At 43.1% G+C, this 26882-nt stretch overlaps 1 protein-coding gene across 2 annotated transcripts in view; it reads left to right on the top strand.

The window, feature by feature from the left end:
- EPS15 (epidermal growth factor receptor pathway substrate 15) overlaps positions 1-26882 on the top strand; it is a 176766-nt gene that overhangs the window by 48887 nt on the left and 100997 nt on the right. For both annotated transcript variants that reach the window (XM_068239066.1, XM_068239065.1), the window contains exons 4-10: positions 693-740; positions 8885-8980; positions 14702-14767; positions 15408-15533; positions 18206-18265; positions 19963-20169; positions 22055-22200. In XM_068239066.1, the coding sequence (XP_068095167.1) occupies positions 693-740; positions 8885-8980; positions 14702-14767; positions 15408-15533; positions 18206-18265; positions 19963-20169; positions 22055-22200 (749 nt within the window). The remainder of the gene's footprint in view (positions 1-692; positions 741-8884; positions 8981-14701; positions 14768-15407; positions 15534-18205; positions 18266-19962; positions 20170-22054; positions 22201-26882) is intronic.

Here is a 26882-nt window from a genome sequence, read left to right as displayed (position 1 = left end):
CCCAGGGACACAGAGACAGTGTACACAGGGACACTTGTCTCTTATTAGGTAGGATTTAAATCTACTTTTTAAGTTTTTATAGTTTCATTGGTTTCTTATAGTTTCATTGGTTTCATTGTTTCTGCTCAAAGACACATTTATTGAAGTATGCCAGAGCTACAATCTATGAACTATTGAACATTTTTATCTCTTTCCTGCTATCAGAAGCCATTTTCTGCCAGAAAAAGTTTTATGGTTTTAAGTCCTAATCATTGAGGGTTACACTGTAGTCTGTCCCAGACAGAAACTGTCACTTACATTCCTGATGTTTAACCCTTTTTAGGCAGAGAAAGAAAAAATGCAACGCAGCATCGATTAGTGTGCTAGGCACTGTACATACACATGTCTATCTCATCATGTCATATGTCACCTCGGGTATCCTTTAAGCTGTGGAACAACTTGATTTAGGTGGTTTTATTTTTGTTTTGATCATTTGGGCACACTGCCACTTAGTTGCTGGCTTGTGTAAGCATTTGATTTTTTTTTTCTATATGTCCCATGTGTGTTATTTACATTCTGGCGATTCAGCACAATTTCTGCTGATTTACAGGGAAGTCTGAGTCATTCTTTACTGTGTTAGTGCTTTCCTGTGGATGTGTGTGTAGTGCTCACCGGAAATGACCTCTAGTCCTCTCCTCTCTATCCTCCTACAGATTTGGGATCTGGCAGACTCTGAGAGTAAAGGATACTTGAATAAGCAGGTAACTATTTTTTTTTTTTCTTCTATTAAATTGTATAGTTCCATAACTTTTTGAAGTGCTTCGGCTCAGGTTCAAAACAACAACTTACCCTGAAGAGAGTGAAGCCGCAGGATCCTATTGAGGCTTCCCTGCCTTGTGAGCAGCTCCCAATTGCAGAGTGCGGACCCCCCTCCACATCGGGACAGCGCAGCTCCATCTGGTTTTGTGTACCCGAGCTTTGGCTCTGGTACAGTTTAAGTCAAAATTAAAAATCAACTTACTTGGGGCTTCTTGCAGCCCTCAGGACTCATCATGTGCCCAAGATGTCTATCCTAGTCCTTCCAACCAGCAGCGGTGACCTCCACAAAACTAGTCAGTAGCTACCACGCATGCGTGGCCTCAGGCCGCCTGCAACTTGGCTGCGCTCCCATGGGTGGGAGCACACTGCGCTTGCACTGTAGCAATTTTCGCATACTGCGTAAGCGCAGAACACTCCCGAGCGCGGTGAGGAGATGCGTGGCCAGCCAGCTTTGCGGGGTTCATTGCTGCTTGCCTGAGGGACTTGGACAGGCGTCATGGCCATAGGATGACTCCTGGGGGCTGCAAGAAGCACCTGGTAAGTTGAACTCCTTTTTATTTTTGACGTAAAGGGAATGTCTGAGGTAGTTTAAAAAAAAATCTACTTACCAAGGGCTTCCTCCAGTCCCTGTCAGCCGTCGTGTGTCTTCGCTGCAGCTCTACTCCCAGGCGATGGCCCGGGGGTCCCCTCTGGTGCAGATGCCGACCTCACCAAGTCAGCATCTACTGTGCCTGTGTGAGAGCCGTACATGGTCACGCTGATGCCATCTGGAGTGTACCGTGCAGGTAGATGATTATTATTATTTTTTTTTATCTTAACTATTTCATCCCGCGGGTATTTTTCACCTTTATGGACAAGAGGAATTTTCCCATTTCAGTGCTCCTACCTTTCATTCCCCAATAACTTGATCATTTCTTTGTGATAAGTAGTGATCTATACCTTGTTTTTTCCGCCACCAATTTGGCTTTCTTTGGGTGGTACATTCTGCTAAGAATTATTTTATGCTAAATGCATTTTAACGGGAATAATTAAGAAAAAGATTATTTCTCAGTTTTCGACCATTATAGTTTTAAAATACCACATGCTACCATAATTAAAATCCACACATTTTATTTGCCCAGGTTATTGTAACGTTAAAATTATATCCCTGGTATAATGTATGGTGGCAAATATTTTATTTGGAAGTTAAGGTACACTTTTTCAGTTTTACATCCTTCACCAATTTTTAGCCCATAGCACATTTATAATATTGCCCTCTTGACATACATTTTTTTTTTTTTATTCCTTTAAGTCGGTAGATGTAATTTTACTGTTTGGCCACAAGGTGTCCCCGCTGAGCAAAATCCTCTGTAGCCTACAAGTACGCTACATAGGAAACAATGTGTTGCTACATTGTTACTATGGAAGTGACGCAGGCTTCAATAGAAGCCTGCATCACGGGTGGGCTGCGGGAAGATTAATGAATGCGTTCCCATTCATAAATCTAATGATCGCACAATAAGGGAAAGAGGCGCCCTGATTTGAATAAAAGCTTTTAAAACCAGTTTAAAAACGAAAAAGAAAAATGAGGTATCTTACCTCAATGACGAAATCTCTGTAAACGTACAAAAGATTTTTATTTGAGCACAGGCAACGCGTTTCGCGGGTCTGAGCCCGCTTCCTCAGGCCAATACAGTGCCAAATGACAGAAATCATGTAGCATAGGGAGCCTCTCAATTTTAATCTAATGATCGGGCGGCGGAAATCACGGCGGGCTCTATTTAAGAATAAACACTGTTTTTGAAAAAAAACAGTGTTTATTCTCGGCGGACATGTACGGATTGGCACAGGGGATTTCCGTCCCCATTACCACCAACACGATCGCATGCAAACTCACCCAAACTGCAGGGACGTGATTAGAGTGTCACTGCGGCTGTAGCAGCTGCTGATGCGGACGTGAAGCTCACGTCCACGCGGCATACGTGATTAAAACTACCTCAGACATTTCCTTAAAGTGGCATTCCCTTTAAGTCGCTTAAAGTAAATGGCTAGTGCAGCTAGCTGTACTGAATGGAGCGGTCTCATGTGGTGGGCTACACTTGTGTGCTATAGTTAGACTGCCCATAGCAGATGTTACAGGTCACGTGATCTGAATCTGGAGAGGAAGGAAAGCTGTGTACAGGAAGGCATTGTTTCCAGTTTGGGTATTTCCTATTAGATCATGATTAGGAAACCCCCTTCAGCTCTTCAGGAACCTCAGACCCATCTGTGCTCTGCCAGCCAGATATATACCCAGATCAGTGGCTGGGACAGTCCCGTTAGACGAGCAGCCAGACGATGCCCTTTGGTCATGCCTTTATTATCTGATGTGGCCTTCAACAGAGAGAGAATCAGAAATAGAACAGTTTTTCAAAGATAATGGCTTTAATTCACCAAGCTTTGCCACATTTGGTAATGCAGAAAACTGCTGAACAGTGATGCATCATGGGAGATCTTTATTGCTCACATAAAGCTGAATTATTCCCCAAAACTTTTTTTTTTTTAGGAGGCCAATTTATAGTAAGCATTGACTTATTTTCTCTTTCTCTTTGAGCCCCATAGACTTTTCTAACAGTTCTGGGTGGCCATGAGCTCTCTGGGTATGCTGTTATTACTGGCTGTCCGGCAGTACCAGTCATTTTGTGCTGTTTTCATAGGATACCCATAGTTTACTGGTTTACTAAAAAGCTTTATTGTATAATTTGGTAGCTACAGAAATATACAATCAATATAAAAACCTTTTAATATTTGGGTTACATGAGAATGCAGAGGTCTGAAAAGCAAAACAAAAAACAAAAGCACAGATTTCTGTAACAAGCGAATGCATTAAGGGATGTTATAATGGTATTATAGATATATAAAGAAAACCAGGAAGACTGCAAAACTCGAATCCGGTCCCATTGCAAACAAATGTAGAAAAAACACATAAACTTTTAGTGCAGCAGCATGCAAAAGTTTAGAGAGTCTTCAGTGTTTTTTTTTTTTTTTTCTTTTTATTAATCTGTCATCTTCAGCATTAAAGGGACACTATCGTTTGGGAAGTGCTTCTAAGTACTGGTGTATACATTTCACTGCGTATCGATTTGATTACTGTTATCTAATTCCTTTCATATTTTTCTTAGGGCACTCTGCTGAAATTCTGAAGACAGACTCAGCAATGAGGGAAGGGGGGAAATTCCCTCACAGTATATCTGTTAATCCTGTGTGTGCAGAGAGCTCAGTCAGAGACAGGCAGAGCTTTCTCTCACAGAGAGCAGGGGAAATGTATCTTATGTGCAACATAAACATTTGTAACACTGTAATGTGTGAAACCTGATACCTGTTTTCAAATAATCTGCTTCAATATTACACTGTTCTTAGCATGTCGGACTGCAAAGATTCACCTCTGCAAACGAGACATTTCAAATGTAGCTAAAATCTACACACAATGAATTAACACGTTTTATCTGATATTTAACAGGAATAGTAGGAAAATGTTTACATGGCTACTTAGACATTATTTGTACATTGTCATTTTAGAACACTTGGGCATTGCTAGTATTACTTTCAAGATGCAAGCTGATTTGCAGCATCCCTGCGGCAGAACGAGTTATTTATCCCCCTGAAATACCTGCTAGAGGCAGAGCTGTGCGCAGTAGCTCTGCCTCTTAGCCAGTTAATCTCTGACGTTCTCTGCCGCCCCCCTTCCCCCATTAGCTGTACCACACGGAAATTATCGTTTGGTACAACGAAGGACCTGTACACCCTTCTGCGCTTTTTTTAAATCGCATGCGATTTTTAAATCGCAAGCCTTTGAGAATAGAAAAAGCGCATCGCGCCAGTGTATACAGGTCTTCACGATTTTCATTATTTTTCAAAAGACCTTGCGATTAAAAAGCGCATGCGATTTGGAAAGCGTAGCGCAAGCGCAGCGCAAGCGCAGCAGTGTGTACAGGCCCTAATGGACAAAAATCTCATAACCAAACCAATCGGATTAATGAAATCATTCCAATTTTTGGACTGATAAAATGAATCTGATCGGATTGGTTAGGAGAGTTTTGTCCTTTAGTGTTGATATGAAGAATCGTTGGTAAACGAACGTTCGGCAAATTGTATAGTCAGTGGCCACTATTATAAAGTAACATTACAACCAATTTAAAGGACCACTGTCACGAAAAACTGTAACATTTAAAATGCATGTAAGCCTATACAAATAAGCAGTACATTTCTTCCACAGTAAAATGAGACATGAATTTTATCTTATATTGTGGTCACTTACAGTAGGTAGTAGAAATCTGACTGAACCGACAGGTTTTTATCTAGTCCATCTCTTCATGGGGTATTCCCAGCAAGGCTTTTATTGTTTATAAAGACACTAGTAGACCTAAGCCCGTTTAAAAACGGGCCCTAGGTCTGTCATCACCACCACTTGAGCGCCCCGCACCCGTTACAGCGCTCGCCACACCCGGCTGGCCCACTGACCCGTCCTGCTCCAGTCCCTGCGGCACATGCGCAGTTCGTTATCAACACACACGCGCGCAGAGACGCATGCTCATTCTTATATAGGATTCCCTGAAAAAGATTTATACAGTGATGCTGGCCAGCCTCCCTGCTCGATGCATACTTTTTTTGGCAGTTGGTCGGAGCAACTGCCATTCACTGAGTGCTTTTGAAAATAAACAAAACCCTGAGAATCCTCCATGAGGAAATGGGTAGTCCAAAACCTGTCGGTTCTGTCAGATTTCTACTACCTACTGTAAGTGACAGCAACATAGGAGAAAAGTAATTTGTCTCATTTTTACTCTGGAAGAAGTCAATTATGATTGGTCAATTTTATTACCTCCATGTAGTATAAGGGCCAACAGATTTTGAGTGCAGTACTGCAGATATTGCAGGTGAGCTCTCCTACTACATGGAAATTGCAGACGTGCAGCCAATCACTGGCCAGTTTCACAATACCTAGCCAAAAACTGCTATAAAGCCTGCAGGGAAGCCGGTCATATTCGTAGTGGGACATAATTTGAGTAGCTCTTGTCTGTCTTGGTTCCAGCAGTAAGGCTTCATCCACACTAGCGTGCTTCTGTCCACTTTTCAGCGACGTGTATCAATCTGTAACATTGATGTGCTGAAAAAGCGGACAGAAGCGCACCGAGGGCGTTTCCCCTTTAAGCAATGCAGAGTCGTGCACTCGGCGCGGCACTGCGCTGAGCGTCACTCCTGGCTGGGGCGGAGCTTGCGATCACATTTATAATACTGGGGGATCACAGGCGCAAACCCTTACCCGGAAATGTAGGCATGCATGCGCTGTGGTTCAGCTGTGAATGGCAGCACATGAATGGAAACTGCAGACAGTATAGTCTATGCACTGTCTGATGTCCCTGCGATCGCGTTTCTATATGCGTAGCTGCAAGCGCGTATATGGAAACGAGCCCTGAGACTTTGTTTCCATATAGTGTGCTTTCCTGCACTCTTATGGAAAGGCGATCGCAGTTACTGCAGAGAGTTTATAGACTGTCACTGCACTGTCTGCTGTTTCCATGCATGTACTGCAATTCATAGCTGAACCACAGCACATGGTTGCTTGCTTCTGGGGGGCATTGCGCCTGTGATCCCATTCAGTGTAAAGAATAAGATTGCAAGCTCCGCCCCCAGTATTGCCTAACCTGTAGCTTTAGGCACCGCCGTATGTCCAGGCACAGACGCTGGGTGGTGTGTCCCTGAGAAGGTGTTAATGATCGGGGATCACTTTGCATCTCTCAGCTAGGAAACGGTTAAACTGCCCATTTCTGTTGTAATGATTTTAAGCTACTGAGCGCGGCCGTGTAATTTCCTGCCTGGGCTGGAATGCGGCCCCTGGGCAGCTGGCAATCATTTACAGCATTAGTGCGTTGCTTTGTACCTTGCCAAAGGTTTTTAAATACTGGAAACTTGGATGGACCATAGAAGCTCGGAAAGCTTATTGCTGTACGGCAGATGAGATGTTCTGATCTGGTTAGGAACTATTCAGCTATTAAAGGATGACTGTACTTCTAAATACTCCATTTAAATTAGCAGGGACAGCCATACTATCCCAGGGAAAAAAAACATATGTATAAGTAGATAAATGTTGTGTTCTACTCACACAAGATATATGTATTGTACTGACCCACATTTTGATTTCAGCAAATTGTATATGGTAAATAACTGTTCCAGGCATTTTCCATCTTTACTGCCTCTGATTGAAGGCAATCCTGATGTAATTTCTTCCCTTGCTCCTTCCCCCCCCCCCCCCCCATCTTCCTAGAAACTGCATTGTCACATCTAGCTTGCTTTCTAAAGACCTGTGAGGCCAGCATTGATCACATTTCAGAAGTTTCTGCAGAGGGGTAAGGTGTATTTCCCTTCTCAGCCTCGTGTCTTGCTGAACTGCCCTCAGCCAATCAGTGAGTGGCAGGAATGTGGGAGGGGAGATAAAAAGCATCCCTTTCCTCGGCTATGTACCAGATAGAGCCAGGTTGCCAGAGATAAGATTTATTAGATCAGAAATATTTATGATTGTATCGGAATGCTTGCGATGCAGGGTCAGTTTGTGGACTGCATAATAAACAGAGCAGTGGATAAATTAAATTTGATGATTTTATGGCTGAAAATTCCGCTTCAGGTTCAGGGTGGGTCTATGGCTAAAAGCATTGGAGGCAGAGGATCAGCAGGAAACCCTCAACATTAGTTGGAAAAGTAATATTAGTATTTTTTTGGGTGAGAGCATCAAAACTTTTTGAATCCCCCCTGATTCTGCATGCATGTGAGGCAGGAATCTGGTAGCTATGGGCAGCAGCTTAGCTGTCACACCACTCTGCTGCAGTTTTATTATGTTGGTCCTTGTGAGAATCCCAATGATCTCTGCTTTACCTGCGAGATAATAAGGCAAGAGACTGCTATGCAAGTGCATATTCCATCTCTGCATCGCTGCTGCAAGTTCATGGCCTGAGAGCTAGGAAGTCCTGTGTTTACATGCCATGCTTGGTCACATGGTTGTTAGTTACAGATTGCCCAGCAAGCTCATGGTGAACCAGACCTCCTGGGAGTGTGTAAGAGGGTGAAACGGATCAAAGCGCCTACTTACGGTACTAAATGCCGTGCAAAACAGAAGTGTGCATTCTTAAAACTATGGGGTAGGACTTAAAACATCCAGAGTTATAGATTACCCAGTAAGCTCAAGGTATTTGCGATTATTCATGAATATTATTTATTTATTTATTTTTTACCCTTTTTGGACTGCAAGGCTCTGGCCCCTTAAAGGCTACCTGAACTGACATGTGACATAAGCTTAGACATGTGTATGTAAAGTGCCTAATAACTATGCTGTGTTCCTTTTTTTCTTTCTCTGCTTGAAAGAGTTAAATATCCAGGTATGTAAGTGGCTGACTCAGTCCTGACTCAGACAGGAAGTGACTACAGTGTGACCCTCACTAATAAGAAATTCCAACTATATTTTCCTAGCAGAAAATGGCTTCTGAGAGCAAGAAAGAGATAAAAAGGGGAATTTCTTATCAGCGAGGGTCACACTGTAGTCACTTAAACTTACATACCTGATTTTTAACTATTTCAGACAGAGAAAGAAAAAAGGAACACAGCATAGTTATTTGTGTGCTAGGCACTGTACATACCCATTTCTATCTGATCATGTCACATGTCAGTTCGGGTATCCTTTAAGGTCCTGAACCTTTTTTTCATTATGCCCTTCAGTGAGCACTGTGATTGGCTCACAGTGATCACCTGGTAATGCGCCAGTTTCGTCGGCCCCTTTCCCATAGGACGAAGCTTGACTGTCTCATGACAGCCGAGGACGCAACGAGCAGGGATTGGCTCAGCACCACGGAAATCCATGGCGTGTAATCTATGCCATATTAGAAAGCTACAGATGCGGCATAGAATCTCATTTATGCCGTTCTGACCTGGTTTAAAAAGGCAAAATTCTGTTTCTCCATGCTGGATGCTGCTCTTTAAACATTTTCAAATCTTTACTCATAATCTTCACTGTTTAATCTTTAGCCATTGGTCATTACATCAAAAGTATTCGACTGATATTATGTTATCTTGTCTTCCTAAGGAGTTCTTTGCAGCGCTGCAGCTGGTGGCCTGTGCTCAGAATGGCATGGAGGTGTCGCTCTCTAGCCTCAAGAAGGTTGTGCCACCCCCCAGATTCGTAAGTTTTGTCACTAGTGTCACCCATTATTTGTATCACCTAGTACAGTGATGGCTAACCTTGGCACTCCAGCTGTGGTGGAACTACAAGTCCCATGAGGTATTTCAATACTCTGACCGCTCTAAGCATAACTCGGGAGGCAGAGGCATGATGGTATTTGTAGTTCTGTCACAGCTGGAGTGCCAAGGTTAGCCATCACTGACCTAGTATCGCCCATTATTTGTGAAGGTACACTCTACTCTGGAGACAGTGCACAGTAATGCTGGGTACACACCATATGGTTTTCCTCTCGATAAATGGTTTCGACAGAGATGTCCGATATCCCTTCCGATCGATTCTGCACTCAATTTCTCATAGAAGTGAAAGGAAAAAGATAAGTAAAACGAGCAGAAGATAAGAGAATCTAGCAGAAAAACGCATCATGCGTACCAGCATAAGGTAGTAGAATCTACCACCTGCTAACTCGCCCCACCCCGCTCACCAGCACTAACTTAAAGAGAAACTCCAACCTAGAATTGAACGTTATCCCAATCAGTAGCTGATACCCCCTTTTACATGAGAAATATGATTTTCACAAACAGACCATCAGGGGGCGCTATATGACTGATTTTGTGCTGAAACCCCTCCCACAAGAAGCTCTGAGTACCGCGGTACTCTGGGCAAACTGCCACAATGTAACAATGTTCACAGACAGGAAATGGCTGTTTACAGCTGTTTCTAACAGCCAAAACAGCTAGGAGCAGCTACATAACCTGCCCACAGTAACAATGTCACCATGTAATACATGTCAGAATGTGAATCTGGGAGAGGAAAGATTTTACAATGAGCAAACACTGACTAAATCATTTATCCATAATTATGGTAAAAAATAAAGCACTTTTTTTACTACATTATTTTCACTGGAGTTCCTCTTTAAATACTCTCTCTCTTGGAACAACTCTGCAGGCAAACTCAAAACACGGCACACATGTGTAAAACTCAAGCTAATTTAATAAAACATTTTAAAATCAGTATTGCCCGTACATTTGAATCTCATGAAACAGCATTGTATATCACCACCTCTTTGCTGGGTGGATTATCGCCTCCTGCTTCTCCTTGCCATGTGACCCTGGCTTCGCCCTACCGGTTTCGTCATCCAATGACTTATCAGGGGCTTCTGTTAAAATCCGGTAGACATGTGAGTCTATGCACTGTCTGCCATTTGTGCTACTGCCATGGCGGTGTGTAGCACAAATAATTCCAGGTCTGACAACTGTCATACTCTGCAAATAAAGCTGATTCTGATTCTAAAGTAAGGTGTAGTTTCTCTGTGCAGGTATAGGTGGGTAAGGAACCAGGATACAAGCAAAATGCAATCAATAATTTCCAGCCTGTCTGATCCGAATCGGGTCGTTTCAGCACTCGGCACCGAGCGCTGCAGCTGGGCGCAGCCATTGCACCAGTACTATGCTGCGCACCCCGCGCAAGGGTAAGGGCTCGTTTCCACTGATGCATTGCAGAGTCATGCGCTTATCGCTGTGCAGCACGCGTATGGAGACGGCAGAGGGTGCAGTCTATGCACTCGCTCATGACCTTGAGATTGCGTTTCCCTAAGCGCGGCTGAAAGCGTGCCTATGGGAACGAGCCATATTCTCCCTCCCCTATACAGCTACCTAGTGTCTAGTGGTCCTCCAACCTCCCCTATACACTTCCCTTTTGACTAGAGGCCCCACCCACTCCTATACAGTTCCCTGGTGTTTAGTGCTTTCCCCCTACCTCCCCCTTATGGCTTCCTTGGTGTTCTAGGGCTTTAAAGGGGAACTGAAGAGAGATTTATATGGAGGCTGCCATGTTTATTTCCTTTTAAGCAATACCAGTTGCCTGGCAGCCCTGCTGATCCCCTGCCTCTAATACTATTAGCCATAGCCCCTGAACAAGCATGCAGCAGATCAGGTGTTTCAGGCTTTAAAGTCAGATCTGACAAGGCTAGCTGCATGCTTGTGTCTGGTGTTATTCAGATACTACTGCAGAGAAATAGACCAGCTGGGCTGCCAGGCAACTGGTATTGATTTAAAGGAAATAAATATGGCAGCCTCCGTATACCTCTTACTTCAGTTCCCCTTTAACTTCAATATAGCTTCCCTAGTGGTCTACAGTGTTCTCCCCACAATTTTTTTCCAGCCGGGTGGCATGAAATAGTAGCCGGGTGGGGCGAGAGGAAAATGCAGGGCAACTCTGCTTACAGCATAGGAGGAGGTAAAGGTGGTGAGCCGATGACAGCCGGGTGGTCACCAAATCTAGTCGGGTGGAGCACCCGGCTAAAAGAGCCTGGGGAGAACACTGCATTATGTTTGGCCCACTCTAGACCCAAAGTGGGGAAACCACTTGAGGGCCAAATTTAATGGCTCTGAGGGCCAGATTTGGCCCGCGGGCCGGAGTTGACATGTACGGTATAAAACCTGTTTGCTCTCTGAACTGGTTGCTATTATTAGCTGCTGTACATGGAGGACATGGAACAACCATCTGAAGTTTTGAAAGTTCTTATCTGTACGGCTTGTGATTCTTATTGACTTACCAAAGTGCACATATACGTTTTATCATAGCTGTTACCACTATCTGGTATAGGAGTTCATTAGGTAAAGCTGTGTATGAACTCACAGTGGTTCTGTCTCGACGCAGGGGGGATTCTGAGCTCTGGGCAACATTCAAGGAGCCAAGCGCTATCCAGAGGCCTCACTTTGCTATAGCCGAGTGAAACGTCTGTTGCTGGGGGGAGGAGGAACGATTGCATGGTGCACTAAGGGTGGCTTCTGATGTGCGGAGAATAATACTGTTTAAAGGGACACTGAAGCAAAAAAAAAATTTGATTTGTATCTGTAGTACAACTAAGAAATAAAACATTAGGAGCAGAGACATACAGTAAGTCTGTTTCCAGTACAGGAAGAGTTAAGAAACTCCAGTTGTTATCTGTGCAAAAGAGCCATTGAGCTCCACGACTTTCAAAGTCGCAGAGAGCTCTGTCTTCTGAAGCTTATCATCTCAACCAGGGCTGTGGAATCGGTCCAAAAATCCTCCGACTCCTCAGTTTAGGATTCCTCCGACTCCGCCTCCACGACTCCGACTCCTCTAATTTGCATATTACAATTTTGTTGATTAAAAGTATGTAACATGAAATTCGTCTCTTAACTGCCAACGCTTAGGAATTTTACAAGACAACTGAAGTGAGAAGGATATGTAGACTAATATATTTATTCCCTTTAGACTAAAACTAGTCCTTGGTAAGAGTACTTGTAAAAGGTACAAACCGGAACAAAGAACATCTATCAGGCCCTAGGCAATGTAAGTGTGGGTACATGTAAGAATGATGTGCAGGTACTCTGCAGGGGAATGAGGAGATTGTAAACAGACAACACCTCTGCGTTCAATGTGCACAGCATTCTCAGTGGATTCCCTGCAGCTCTGTGGGGAGTGCATATGTAGAGAATAGTACTACTGTGTAACAAAGTAAACCTGAGACAGATGAAATTAAAGTTTTATACATACCTGGGGCTTCCTCCAGCCGCCTTCAGGATAATCAGTCCCTCGTTGTCCTCCTCCACCACCTGGATCTTCTGCTATGAGTCCAGGTACTTGAGCCAGTCAGGCGTAGTGCGCATGCACACACTCCGCCGCCAGGAGCATACTACACCTGTGCAGCACTATTGCGCAGGTGCAGAATGTTCCTGGCTGTGGGAGCGGCATGCGCCGGACAGCGCTGACTGGCTGAATTACCAGGACTCATAGCAGAAGATCCTGGTGGTGGAGGACAGCGAGGGACTGATTAGCCTGAAGGGGGCTGGAGGAAGCCCCAGGTATGTATAAAACTTTACCTTTCATCCGTCTCAGTTACCCTTTAATTTGTAGTCACCAAACCAAATTTTAATAACATATCACATTATTTGATTTCATCAGCAAAGGGAGTGCATACATTTGCATAAATCAGAATCGACGCAGAATTGTTTCCATCTCGTTGACCATCTCTATTAGTGACACGGCTACACATCAGGCTTTATTCTTACAGCATAGATGTTATTTAGTATATATAAGAGATTCTTGTGTACACATCATATATACAGTCACAATCAGATATGTATATCTGACCTTAAAAATACAGGGACTGCTTTATTGAAGCAGCACAAGTAACTAATTTTGATTGGTTTATTTCATTTTTGTGGACTAAGCACAGCTATTACTGTATATATACTGTATATATACATTAGTTTTAATGACTATTATCTGAGAAATAGAACATTTTATCATATTTTCTATTTTAATTACAGTTACAAATTCATTAGGAGTCGGAGTCGGTGCATTTTTCCCGACTCCGATTCCAGGCACCCAAAATTGCCCGACTCCACGACTCCGACTCCACGACTCCGACTCCACAGCCCTGATCTCAACTGTCAGTCACTGTATTTTCTTTTTCTCTGCAGAGAAGGGTTCAAAAGTTCACTGGTCTGCTCTGTAAAAGCATGTAGAATGCTGAGTAGTGTGTAAACTGCAAATATTAGAGAATGATGCAATGCTATAAAAAACAATATTACTGAAAATAAAAATATGAGAATATTTTCTTTGCTACTAAAGGTTCTAATAATTATCAGTAGTACACAACCAATTCATTATATCCTCCTTTTTTTTTTTTTTCTTTTCAGTGTCTCTTTAAAGTAAACCTGAAAGTTAAAATTAAAATGTAAACACTTCTGTCAGTAGGGGGAGCCCCAGAGGTTACCCTGATCTTTATCGCCTCCACTTAGCTGCCAGCCGGGACCCTTTTCCTTTTTGCGGCTCTCTTATGTATACGCGCAGCTGCTTTGCTCAGACGCCAGTGGGTTCACACCTGTGCAGTAGCATTGAGAGCAAAGATAAAGTGCACAAGCTGCTCCGTGTCACTCTGTCCCTAGGCCTGTGTTCGTACGAATAGATTCATGATCTATTCGAGAGAAAGTTAAGACTTCTCGTGGGAAAGAGGAAATCTGTTACCGACATTTACTGATATTCCACTACTTAATTCTGATAGTAAACTGTCGGCTACAGTTACAGATATTTTACTGAGGCCTAACCTAATCTCCCCCTTGTCTCTCCCTCAACCAACGCCGGACCCGAAGACTCACCTGGTTTTACTGGGTATAACAATTGGGTATAAGAAGTTTAACACTTATTAAAGTGAACCAGAGACAAAGCACCCTCATACCATATATATTAGTGGGAACATTAGAGAAAACACCTACCCTGCTCTGTTTAATTCTTCACTGTTCAGCTTTCTTCTTATCAGCCCTGATAAAATCCCCGACTGATCATTGTCTGGCTTTGCTCTGGAATAATTATAGCTGAGTCTGTCTTCTCTGTCTTTTCAAGCCCAAGCCTGCCCCCTTCTGGCTCTGCTATAATGACTCCGCTATAATGATTCCTGAGCAAAGCCAAGCTGAATGCTCAGTTAGGGATTTTATCAGGGCTGATAACAAGCAGGATGAGCAGTGAAGAATGAAACAGAGAGCAGGGTAGGTGTTTTCTCTAATGTTCCCACTGATATATATGGTAAAATACATGCGGGTGCTTTGTCTCTGGTTCACTTTAAGACAACATAATTGGGGTTTTTGGTGTACTGGCTGCAGCTGTCTTCTCGCTGCCACTGTCTGCAGTCTAATGTGATAAAGTGTTCGCTGTTATGTTTAGTTGACAAACAATATTCTGCTTATTTCCTAGAATGACAACGCAAGCCCCTCCTCGATAGCATCTCCTCTCTCTGTAGACATGCCATGGGCTGTCAAGGTGAGTTTTAGTAACACTGATACTGTTAAGATGTGTTTTGTTATTAATGCTCATGTAAACGTGGCTGAAGCCCTAAAGTAAGGGGCATGCCCCTACATTTCTGTTTATCAGGCCAATGCAGAGCATGCATTGGAGTATCGCCCATCCTAGCCTGTGCCACTGCTACTGGTATTCAACTGTAATATTCCAGTGCATGGTGCATAGTGGAGCATCTTTCCCTCTCATGGCTCTCATTAGTAATTAATAATAATACGGCAGGACATTAGACTATTACTATGGTAGGATTAGATTGTGAGCTCCTCTGAGGACAGTCAGTGACATGACTGTGTACTTTGTAAAGTGCTGCAGAAGATGTCGGTGCTATATAAATACATAATAATAATATTACGGCAGGGCATTAGACTATGACTATGGTAGGATTAGAGTTTGAGCTCCTCTGAGGACAGTCAGTGACATGGCTGTGTACTCTGTAAAGTGCTGCAGAAGATTCCAGTGCTATATACATAAATAACTGTATGATATTTAATTGCTGTAAGTAAAGCATGTTAGATGATTATATTCAGTGCTGCAGTTTGTACAAGTGTGCTGTCTGGTATTTTCTCCATTATGTAATAAACGTATTAAATATTTATTGTGACAGGTGGAGGAGAAGGCCAAGTACGATGCAATATTTGACAGTTTGAGCCCTGTGAACGGATTGCTGTCGGGGGACAAGGTCAAGCCTGTGCTGCTGAATTCCAAGCTGCCTGTGGAAGTGCTGGGCCGGGTGAGTGACAGGCCTCCTGCTGGGGCTTCTGGTCACTCTTTGAAAAGTGTCTGTATTATGTAAAGAATGAATTATAGAATTATGAGGTGTATAGAAGGAAGTTATAACGAGAGAGAAAGTGACAGACAGCTAAAGGCCACATACACACATCAGACCATAGTCTTTGGAAAATGAAGGATCACAGACCAATTTTACCCCCTTCCATGTAGTATGAGAGCCATACTCTACACAGTCTGTTCTATGGAGCTGAACTCCCCATCAGACAGAAATCTTTGCAAGATGCTGCACACAAAGATGCTGTACAGAATCAAAAGATCTGTTCCTGCAAAAGATCCGTTCCTGCAAAATGCATTCATAGTCTATGATATCTGCAGATCATCATACACACCTTGTTTAACAGACATTCATCTGCAGATCAGATCCACCAGGATGGATTTTCAGATCTGCAGATGATTGTCTGATCTGCAGATGAATGTCAGTTAAACAAGGTGTGTATGATGATCTGCAGATATCCTACCTAGACTATGAATGCATTTTGCAGGAATGAATTTTTGGCAGGAACAGATCTTTTGCAGATACTGATCTTTTGTGTCTGAACAGCATCTGTGTGTGCAGCATCTTGCAAAGATTTCTATCTGATGGGGAGTTCAGCTCCATAGAATAGACTGTGTAGGTATGGCTCTCATACTACATGGAAGGGGGTAAAATGTGGTCTGTGATCTTTCATTTTCCAAAGTCTATGGTCTGATGTGTGGATGTGGCCTAAGAGTCATCTAGAGAAATAGTAACAACCACCTGTGTATATTGCCTGTCACCGTGCTATATACAGCAGTTTCCCTAACAGAGACGCCTTTTTTTGGTAAAGGAAACACTAGGAAAATTAGTTTCTTATCCTCTCTGGCGTTATGATTATTTCCAGATTTATGGTCTAAAAGCCGTGCAATTTTGTCAGAAGCTTTTAGACCCTAAAAACAAGAAAAAGAAATACTTTAGACAGATCTGCATGGTGGCGCAGTGGTTAATGCTCTCACCTTGCAGCGCTGGGTCCCGGGTTTGAATCCCAGCCGGGGCACTATCTGCACGGAGTTTGTATGTTCTCCCTGTGTCTGTGTGGGTTTCCTCTGGGCACACACCAAAAACATTAATTGGCTTCCCCCTAAATTAGCCCTAGACTACAATAAATACACTACACGATGCATACATAGACCTATGACTATGGCAGGGATTAGATTGTGAGCCCCTCTGAGGGACAGTTAGTGACAAGACTATATACTCTGTACAGCGCTGCGGAAGATGTCAGCTCTATATAAATACTAAATAATAATAATTAATACACTTAGGCACGGATTACCACTCTGAACTGCGAATTTCCACCCCGAGCCTAATTTGGGACTACCGCTAACAAGGTTAAAGTACCCCGACCCAGTGTGTCCCTCCCCCAATATACTTTAATACTGTTTTATTAGCAGTGCTGTGACAGTACCATCCTCTCCCTTCAGCACCCCCTGTGCCCTCTTTCTGCTCCTTTGTGATCTGACGGAGAAGAACATTGATTATGAGTGGGAAGGAAGTGGCAGTTCTTCCTCCTCCTTAATCCCGCACCCCTCCACTCACCTCTTTAATTCCTGATATGAGTCGCCACACACAGTGCACAGCGATCCCACATTTACGTTACACATTCTGTTTTCACCATCAGAAGCCCTTGCTATAGCGTATCCTAGGCTGTTTATTATGTGCAGCCTTCATAGCCCTCTCGCCCTCAGGTTCCTTAAAGGAACTCAGATCAAATAAAAATTATACATACCTGGATCTGCCTGCATCGCTCCCACGCCGCCGTCCTCCAAGAATGAGTGACCAAAAATGCTTTGATGTTTGCTGACACAGTGACGTGAAATGTGATTCCACATGGGAGCATTTCAGAGCTTTAGAATGTAGCATCATTCTGTCAGTTACAGTTTTAAAACCACACTCTGTTTTTTAAAGCTATATAACAAAGCAGAAATACGTACCCTTGAAATTCTCCTGCAGTAAAACGTTATCTTCAGCCGTCTCTCCCTGTTTCTTGGCTGTTTAAAGGGAACCTAAACTGAGAAGGGTATGGATTTTTCCTTTTAAAATACCAGTTGCCTGGCTCTCCTGCTGATCCTGTGTCTCTAATGCCATCAGCTGCAACCCCTGAACAAGCATGCAGATCAGGTGCTCTTACTAGAGTCAGACTGGTTTAGTTGCATGCTTGTTTCAGGTCTGTGATTCTGCCACTACTGCAGCCACATAGATCAGCAGGACTGCCAGGCACCTGGGATTGTTGAGAAGGAAACATCCATATCCCTCTCAGTTTAGGTACCCTTTAAGTGCTTTAGAAAACAGAACTATATTTGAACCAGTGGGTTGAAGAGCACAGAGAAGCTCTTTTGCATAAATGTTTCTTTTTTTAACTCTTCCTGTACTGAAAAAACAATATGACTCTTATTTGCTACTAATGTTCTGTTTCTTAGCAAGTACTATTTCATAAGTTTATTTTTGCTTCAGGTTTGCTTGTTAATTGTCTGTGTAAAGTAGGCCTTCAGTAGAAAGTATTTCCTGCTTTTGTACAATTTTCTGAGTGTTGAACACTGCCAACAACTAGTAAATCGCTCCTGTGTGTAATTCTGCTCTTGTGGGTTTTCCTGCAGGTCTGGGAGTTGAGTGATATTGACCACGATGGGCTCTTAGACCGAGAAGAGTTTGCAGTTGTGAGTATTCGCATTACAAGTTGGTTGTCTGCTCTCTACAGCTCCATGAAATGCTGCAATATACTGTATGTGTCCTTCTAGCTACAGCTGCAAAGCACACCCCCCCCCCCCCCCTTTCGTTTCTACCTGCCCAATTATTTATTCACAGGGCAGATGTGAAGACATCACCTTTGACTTCTCTATACTTTTTGAAGCATAGTGTCCTCTCTCTCCCCTCCTTTCTACCTATCTGATGAAAGCTTTTGTTTGGTCTCTGCTATAAAACAAAATGGTTACATCAGTCCTTATCTGCCTGAAATTTCTGTGGTCAGGGAGGCTGTAAAAGTAGGGTAATAAAGACCTCTGCTAAACCTTTACATGTAAAGAGGTAACCTTTAAATAGGGTCGGTCAGCCATACTATCTCAGGAAAAAAAAAGCCCTCATATATTATTAGATAAATACTTGCTCTACTTACATAACACATGTATTGCACTGTCCACGGTTTGAGTTTATTGACTTTTCTACAGTAAAAAAAGATAAAATCCTTCTTAGCATTTCCCATTTTAACTGTGGCTATTTTGAAGCCAATCCTGATGTCATTTCCTCCCTTATTCTCCTCTGCCTGATTGTGTATGCAAATTCCCCACCCTTCACTATAGAAAGTGCATTGTCTCAGCATGAGAAATATTGGCCAATCAGAGAGGAACAGAGGTGTGGGAGGGGAAAACGGGAGGGAAAGAGGCTTCAGCCAATCCGGCTGCATTAATTAAGTTGAGGGGAAATAGAGAAGCAAAAAAGGACAACCCAGCATGCCCTGCAACTTCCTTTTTGTGTACCAAATTTTGTGAGTCAGGTAAACAGGGGAATGATCTTTTATCAATAATAAAAGTAATAGTGATTTTAAAGGGAACCTAAACTGAGAAGGATATAGATTTTTCTTTTTCAAATACTAGTTTCCCGACTCTCCTGCTGGTCCTGTGTCTTTAATACTTTTAGCCACAGCCCCTCAACAAGCATGCAGATCGGGTGCTCTGACTGAGGCCCAGTGCACACCAAAACCGCTAGCAGATCCACAAAACGCTAGCGGTTTTAGATGACAGAGTTTAGTCCCAGTGCACACCGGGCGGATCTTGATGCGATCCGCCATCCGCATCAGCATCCGCGTGGCTAATGTATCTCTATGGGCTGGTGCACACCGGCGGTTTGAGGTTTTAAGCAAACCGCAAACGTGCAGCAAGAGGCACGTTTGCGGCTTACTAAAAAACCTCAAACCGCCGGTATGCACCAGCCCATAGAGATACATTAGCCATGCGGATTTTCAGGCGGATGCGGCTGGCGGATCCGCCCAGTGTGCACTGAGCCTTAAATCAGACTGGATTAGCTGCATGCTTGTTTCAGGTGTGTGATTAAACCACTACTGCAGCCAAAGAGATCAGCAAGACTGCCAGGCAACTGGTATTGTTTAAATGGAAAAATCCATATCCCTCTGTTTAAGTTCCCTTTAACTTTTGGATTGCCTGGTTAGCATCCTTATTGCTTTATTACCAGATAAAAATAAAGAATTGATTTTATGCTGGACAGTGACACTTTAAGTTTTTTTTTTTTTTAATGAGCTGCATTGTTGGCATGCATTTTTAATGTGCTATCGAGATGCCCTGAGTGCCTTAAAAAAAATGATGTTGAAAAAAAAGCTCTTGACTGTTTGCCGTTTGTGCAGGCAATGTTCCTGGTGTACTCCGCTCTGGAAAAAGAACCCGTTCCTATGGTATTACCTCCTGCATTGGTGCCACTAACTAAGAGGAGATCCTCTGGTACTGCCTCATCCTTGCCAATCATCCCACCTCTGCCAATGCCACCATCTAAGGAACCTCGACATTCGCTGCCGCCAGTAGGAATCCTGCCCACAAAGGCTCCTGTGGCTCAAGTAAGACCCTGTTAGCTGCTGATCTGGCCATTCTCACCTGTGTGATAGTATGTCGCAGTGCTCTGATAAATGGCTTTAGCATGTCAGTCTCTATTTTCTCAGAGAGGTGATAGATTGTGTCATATTTTAGGCTACAATCCAACACTACAGTAACTGACTGAATGTATGAGGTTTAAATGTGTACTTTCACATATATCAGACAATCTTACAGGTTTGTGCACAGCTGGAGAATTTAAAGACACTGAAGTGGGTTGCAAAAGTATTCGGCCCCCTTGAAGTTTTCCACATTTTGTCACATTACTCCTACAAACATGCATCAATTTTATTGGAATTCCACGTGAAAGACCAATACAAAGTGGTGTACACGTGAGAAGTGGAACAAAAATCATACATCATGCCAAACATTTTTTACAAATCAATAACTGCAATGTGGGGTGTGTGTAATTATTCAGCCCCCTGAGTCAATACTTTGTAGAACCACCTTTTGCTGCAATTACAGCTGCCAGTCTTTTAGGGTATGTCTCTACCAGCTTTGCACATCTAGAGACTGAAATCCTTGCACATTCTTCTTTGCAAAACAGCTCCAGCTCAGTCAGATTAGATTGACAGCGTTTATGAACAGCACTTTTCAGATCTTGCCACAGATTCTCGATTGGATTTAGATCTGGACTTTGACTGGGCCATTCTAACACTTGGATATTGTAAGGATTGGTGTCAGCATGCAGAGAGAATCTGATTATTGGTGATCTGCAGTATCGCCAACAATACAGAGGTCACCCGATTGATGATCTGCAGTATCACCAATAATACAAGTGCGACTAACCTTTGGACACCTAACACAGTAGATAAACGATCACAACAGTAATGATAGTACAAGATCGTGGAAATATCCACCACACGCCGATTCCTCAGAGGTGTGGTTACCTCTGAATGGGAACCCCGTGTGTGAGATCCTCAGTCCGGACAAAGAGAGGAATCTCGGCCTCTGGCAGTAATAGTCTGCTAGGGCAGGCGTCTCGGAGAGGCAAGCCTCAGAGATTACCCTACAGTAGGAGACGTTCCACTGAAGGGAGAAAGGTCAGGCGAGCAAAAAGGTTCGGCAACAGTACAGAAACAGAAGGCTGATTCAGAGTCGTTTAACAGGCAGGGTCGGCAATTGAATCAGCTAGGCAGAAGTACAAGAGTGGTAAGAGTAAAGAGAAGTCAGAGCAAGCCAAGGTCAAAACACAGGTAAATATACAAGATACAATCCTAGTTTAAGGTGTGACGACCTTGGTGACAACGCCCTGGGAAACTGAGCTAAGGTCTGAGCGCTAACACTATGTGTATCACGACAGCAGACAGTGAGCAAATGATCTCTGTGGACTTAAATGCAGAAGCCCTGCTTCACCAGCCCGCCCAGGGGGCTGGAACTGAAGTCAGCATTTGATAGGTTGGCTGAGGTCAGCTGATCGCCGGATCAGCTGACCCTTCTTTTCAACTGATAAATGTCCTGCCGCCTCGCGCGCGTGCGCATGACCCTCTGCCTCTGGACATCTGAGAGGCCAGGTCCCCGGTCATCGCACGCCCGCACACGGAAGTCCGCCGGCTGGGTAGCGGGACCCGCCGCCATGCTGTCAGCCGCGGTGGTGACTGCCCTGCTCTGCGCCGGCGGCTCCGTATTGGAGTCGGAAACCGCCGGCTGGGAAGCGGAGGCCGCCGCCATGCTGCAACTGCCTCTGATTGGCCCAGTTCCAATCTGCATTAAATTTGTATAAGATTTGAATGTGAAAAATTCTCATTGGGGATCTGTTTTTGGGAAGTGCAGTTCATGCTACCACGCTTGACATTTAAACAGGAAGTGCATACAATTTGTACTACTCACTGCCCTGTTTCCCCCCTGCAGTGGGTTGTGTCGCACGTAGAGAAGACAAAGTACGATGAGATTTTTGTTAAACTGGACAAAGACCAAGACGGGCTGGTGTCTGGCCTGGAGGTTCGGGAGATCTTCCTGAAGACTGGACTGCCCTCAGGACTGCTGGCCCATATCTGGTAAGAGTATCCCACATGCATGTAAATGGCTCTCATGGACAAAAGACTGAATTCGGTTGTGTAAAGGATAGCATTGCTTTCGTACAACAGAATACAAATTGCACACCATCCCTTGTTGTCTGCCGTGTAAGGGCGGATTCATATAACAGGCAAGAAACACAGAATAGACAATATACTAGATATGTGACACATTGGAATACATCTAATAGAGCTGATGCTGGGACATTGAGGTACATCCGAAGTGATCCTGGAACAGCATAGTTTAGAAGCAGAAGCACAGCGCTGAGACGGTTGGCCATACATTGAACTGTGTGTGAGTGGAGGCCTCGCGGTGTGCGCCAGTGGTGGGCCCACAAAATTGTCAGCATACTTGATTGGTGGATTGGTCCGATTGGCATAGGCTTGCGCTGGGCGATCGGACTGGTTATAACCATCAAGGTGAAAGTGGGGATGAATCAACTAAGCTTTTGTTGTGTGACCAGGGTTTTAATTGGTTTTAAAGGGAGGGCAATGTATTTCCGCTGCTGGCTTATTTTTGCATGCCACCAATAAAGTTTTTTTTTTTTGTACAAGCACATGAAGAGATGGTGGTTTTAGTATATTGTCTATAGTTGTCTGTTACCAACATCTCTCCTCTTTGTATAAAGAATGGTGCCATTGATAAAACCTTGGCCACCCAATTCTTGTTGGTTGTTCAAGAAACAGAATGTAGTGTCCTGAAGTAATGAATTATGGGTATTATAAATTGTGCAATTAGAACTAATCACAAGTAGTTACCTTCTATTTCAGCTAGACTATATTTATTTATTTTATTTATTGTATTTATAAAGCGCCAACATATTACACGGCGCTGAACATTAATTTAGGTTACAGACAATATTTAGGGGTGACATTCAGCAATATGACAATACAGGAATACAAGAAAACCAGATCACACAGCACAGTATGAGTACCAGGTAATGCTTGGTCAGTCACTGGATGGGAGCATGGAGATTGGGCAATTTAGGTTCACTCAGATGCATAGCATGGGTGCATAGTAATGGAGGTGCATGATCAGGTAGGACACACAAGGAGGAGGACCCTGCCCAAAGGCTTACAATCTAGAGGGAGAGGTAGGGACACGAATGGTAGGGGACTAGAGTTCAGCTGTAGGTTTAGAGCACTTGTGAGGGGTAGTAGGCCAGAGTGAAAAGGTGAGTTTTGAGGGCTTTCTTGAAGATGTTGGAGGGGGCTGCCCTAATGGGTGGAGGTAGGGAGTTCCATAGTGTTGGAGCAGTTCTTGAGAAGTCCTGGAGGCGTGCATGATTTTAGTAAACAACCTTCTAGGTCCTTTTAAGTTTAGAGCATAACATCTTTGTAGAAATTGTGAAATTCAAATAGCCAGTTTATTGGCATCTTGATTTCCTTTTATGTGCTTTTGGAAGCAAAAATAAAATTCTGTATTTTAGGCCTGGCAGCAGCAGGAGGTGAGCTTTCTACAGAGAAGGCTGTGCGCTGACATGACATCCAATGTGATTGGCACTTATAATGGGCTGTCTGAAGCCCCAACAATGTAACATAAGCAGGCAGAACTAGACAGAAGTGAGCAGCGGCCAATGCAGTGTGTACGGTGCTTCAACTCAAATGTGGTTCACACACACGCACTCACACACTCACACATATACACATCACACATACACATCACACATACACATCACACATACACATCACACATTACACATCACACATCACACATACACATCACACATCACACATCACACATACACATCACACATACACACATATACACATCACACATACACACATCACACATACACATCACACATACACATCACACATACACATCACACATACACATCACACATACACATCACACATACACATCACACATACACATCACACATACACATCACACATACACATCACACATACACATCACACATCACACATACACATCACACATCACACATCACACATTACACATTACACATTACACATTACACATTACACATCACACATACACATCACACATATCACACACATCACACACATCACACATACACATCACACATACACATCACACACATACACATCACACACATACACATCACACACATCACACATAAACATTACACATCACACATAAACATTACACTACACATCACACATACACATTACACATCACACATACACATTACACATCACACATACACATTACACATCACACATACACATACACATTACACATTACACATTACACATTACACATCACACATACACATCACACATACACATCACACATACACATCACACATACACATACACATCACACATACACATCACACATACACATCACACATACACATCACACATACACATCACACATACACATTACACATACACATTACACATACACATTACACATACACATTACACATACACATTACACATACACATTACACATCACACATACACATCACACATACACATCACACATACACATCACACATACACATACACATCACACATACACATCACACATACACATCACACATACACATCACACATACACATCACACATACACATCACACATACACATTACACATTACACATCACACATACACATCACACATACACATCACACACATACACATCACACACATACACATCACACACATACACATCACATACACATCACACATCACACACATCACACACATCACACATCACACACATCACACATAGACATCACACACATAGACATCACACACATAGACATCACACACATAGACATCACACACATAGACATCACACACATAGACATCACACACATAGACATCACACACATAGACATCACACACATAGACATCACACACATAGACATCACACACATAGACATCACACACATAGACATCACACACATAGACATCACACACATAGACATCACACACATAGACATCACACACATAGACATCACACACATAGACATCACACACATAGACATCACACACATAGACATCACACACATAGACATCACACACATAGACATCACACACATAGACATCACACACATAGACATCACACACATAGACATCACACACATAGACATCACACACATAGACATCACACACATAGACATCACACACATAGACATCACACACATAGACATCACACACATAGACATCACACACATAGACATCACACACATAGACATCACACACATAGACATCACACACATAGACATCACACACATAGACATCACACACATAGACATCACACACATAGACATCACACACATAGACATCACACACATAGACATCACACACATAGACATCACACACATAGACATCACACACATAGACATCACACACATAGACATCACACACATAGACATCACACACATAGACATCACACACATAGACATCACACACATAGACATCACACACATAGACATCACACACATAGACATCACACACATAGACATCACACACATAGACATCACACACATAGACATCACACACATAGACATCACACACATAGACATCACACACATAGACATCACACACATAGACATCACACACATAGACATCACACACATAGACATCACACACATAGACATCACACACATAGACATCACACACATAGACATCACACACATAGACATCACACACATAGACATCACACACATAGACATCACACACATAGACATCACACACATAGACATCACACACATAGACATCACACACATAGACATCACACACATAGACATCACACACATAGACATCACACACATAGACATCACACACATAGACATCACACACATAGACATCACACACATAGACATCACACACATAGACATCACACACATAGACATCACACACATAGACATCACACACATAGACATCACACACATAGACATCACACACATAGACATCACACACATAGACATCACACACATAGACATCACACACATAGACATCACACACATAGACATCACACACATAGACATCACACACATAGACATCACACACATAGACATCACACACATAGACATCACACACATAGACATCACACACATAGACATCACACACATAGACATCACACACATAGACATCACACACATAGACATCACACACATAGACATCACACACATAGACATCACACACATAGACATCACACACATAGACATCACACACATAGACATCACACACATAGACATCACACACATAGACATCACACACATAGACATCACACACATAGACATCACACACATAGACATCACACACATAGACATCACACACATAGACATCACACACATAGACATCACACACATAGACATCACACACATAGACATCACACACATAGACATCACACACATAGACATCACACACATAGACATCACACACATAGACATCACACACATAGACATCACACACATAGACATCACACACATAGACATCACACACATAGACATCACACACATAGACATCACACACATAGACATCACACACATAGACATCACACACATAGACATCACACACATAGACATCACACACATAGACATCACACACATCACACACATCACACACATCACACACATCACACACATCACACACATCACACACATCACACACATACACATCACACACATCACACACATACACATCACACACATCACACA

This window comes from Hyperolius riggenbachi, chromosome 6 (genome assembly GCF_040937935.1).
Source record: "Hyperolius riggenbachi isolate aHypRig1 chromosome 6, aHypRig1.pri, whole genome shotgun sequence".
In the NCBI taxonomy this organism is placed as follows: domain Eukaryota; kingdom Metazoa; phylum Chordata; class Amphibia; order Anura; family Hyperoliidae; genus Hyperolius; species Hyperolius riggenbachi.
The sequence above is the reverse complement of the archived record's forward strand: the minus strand, read 5'-3'. Positions and strand labels throughout refer to the sequence as shown.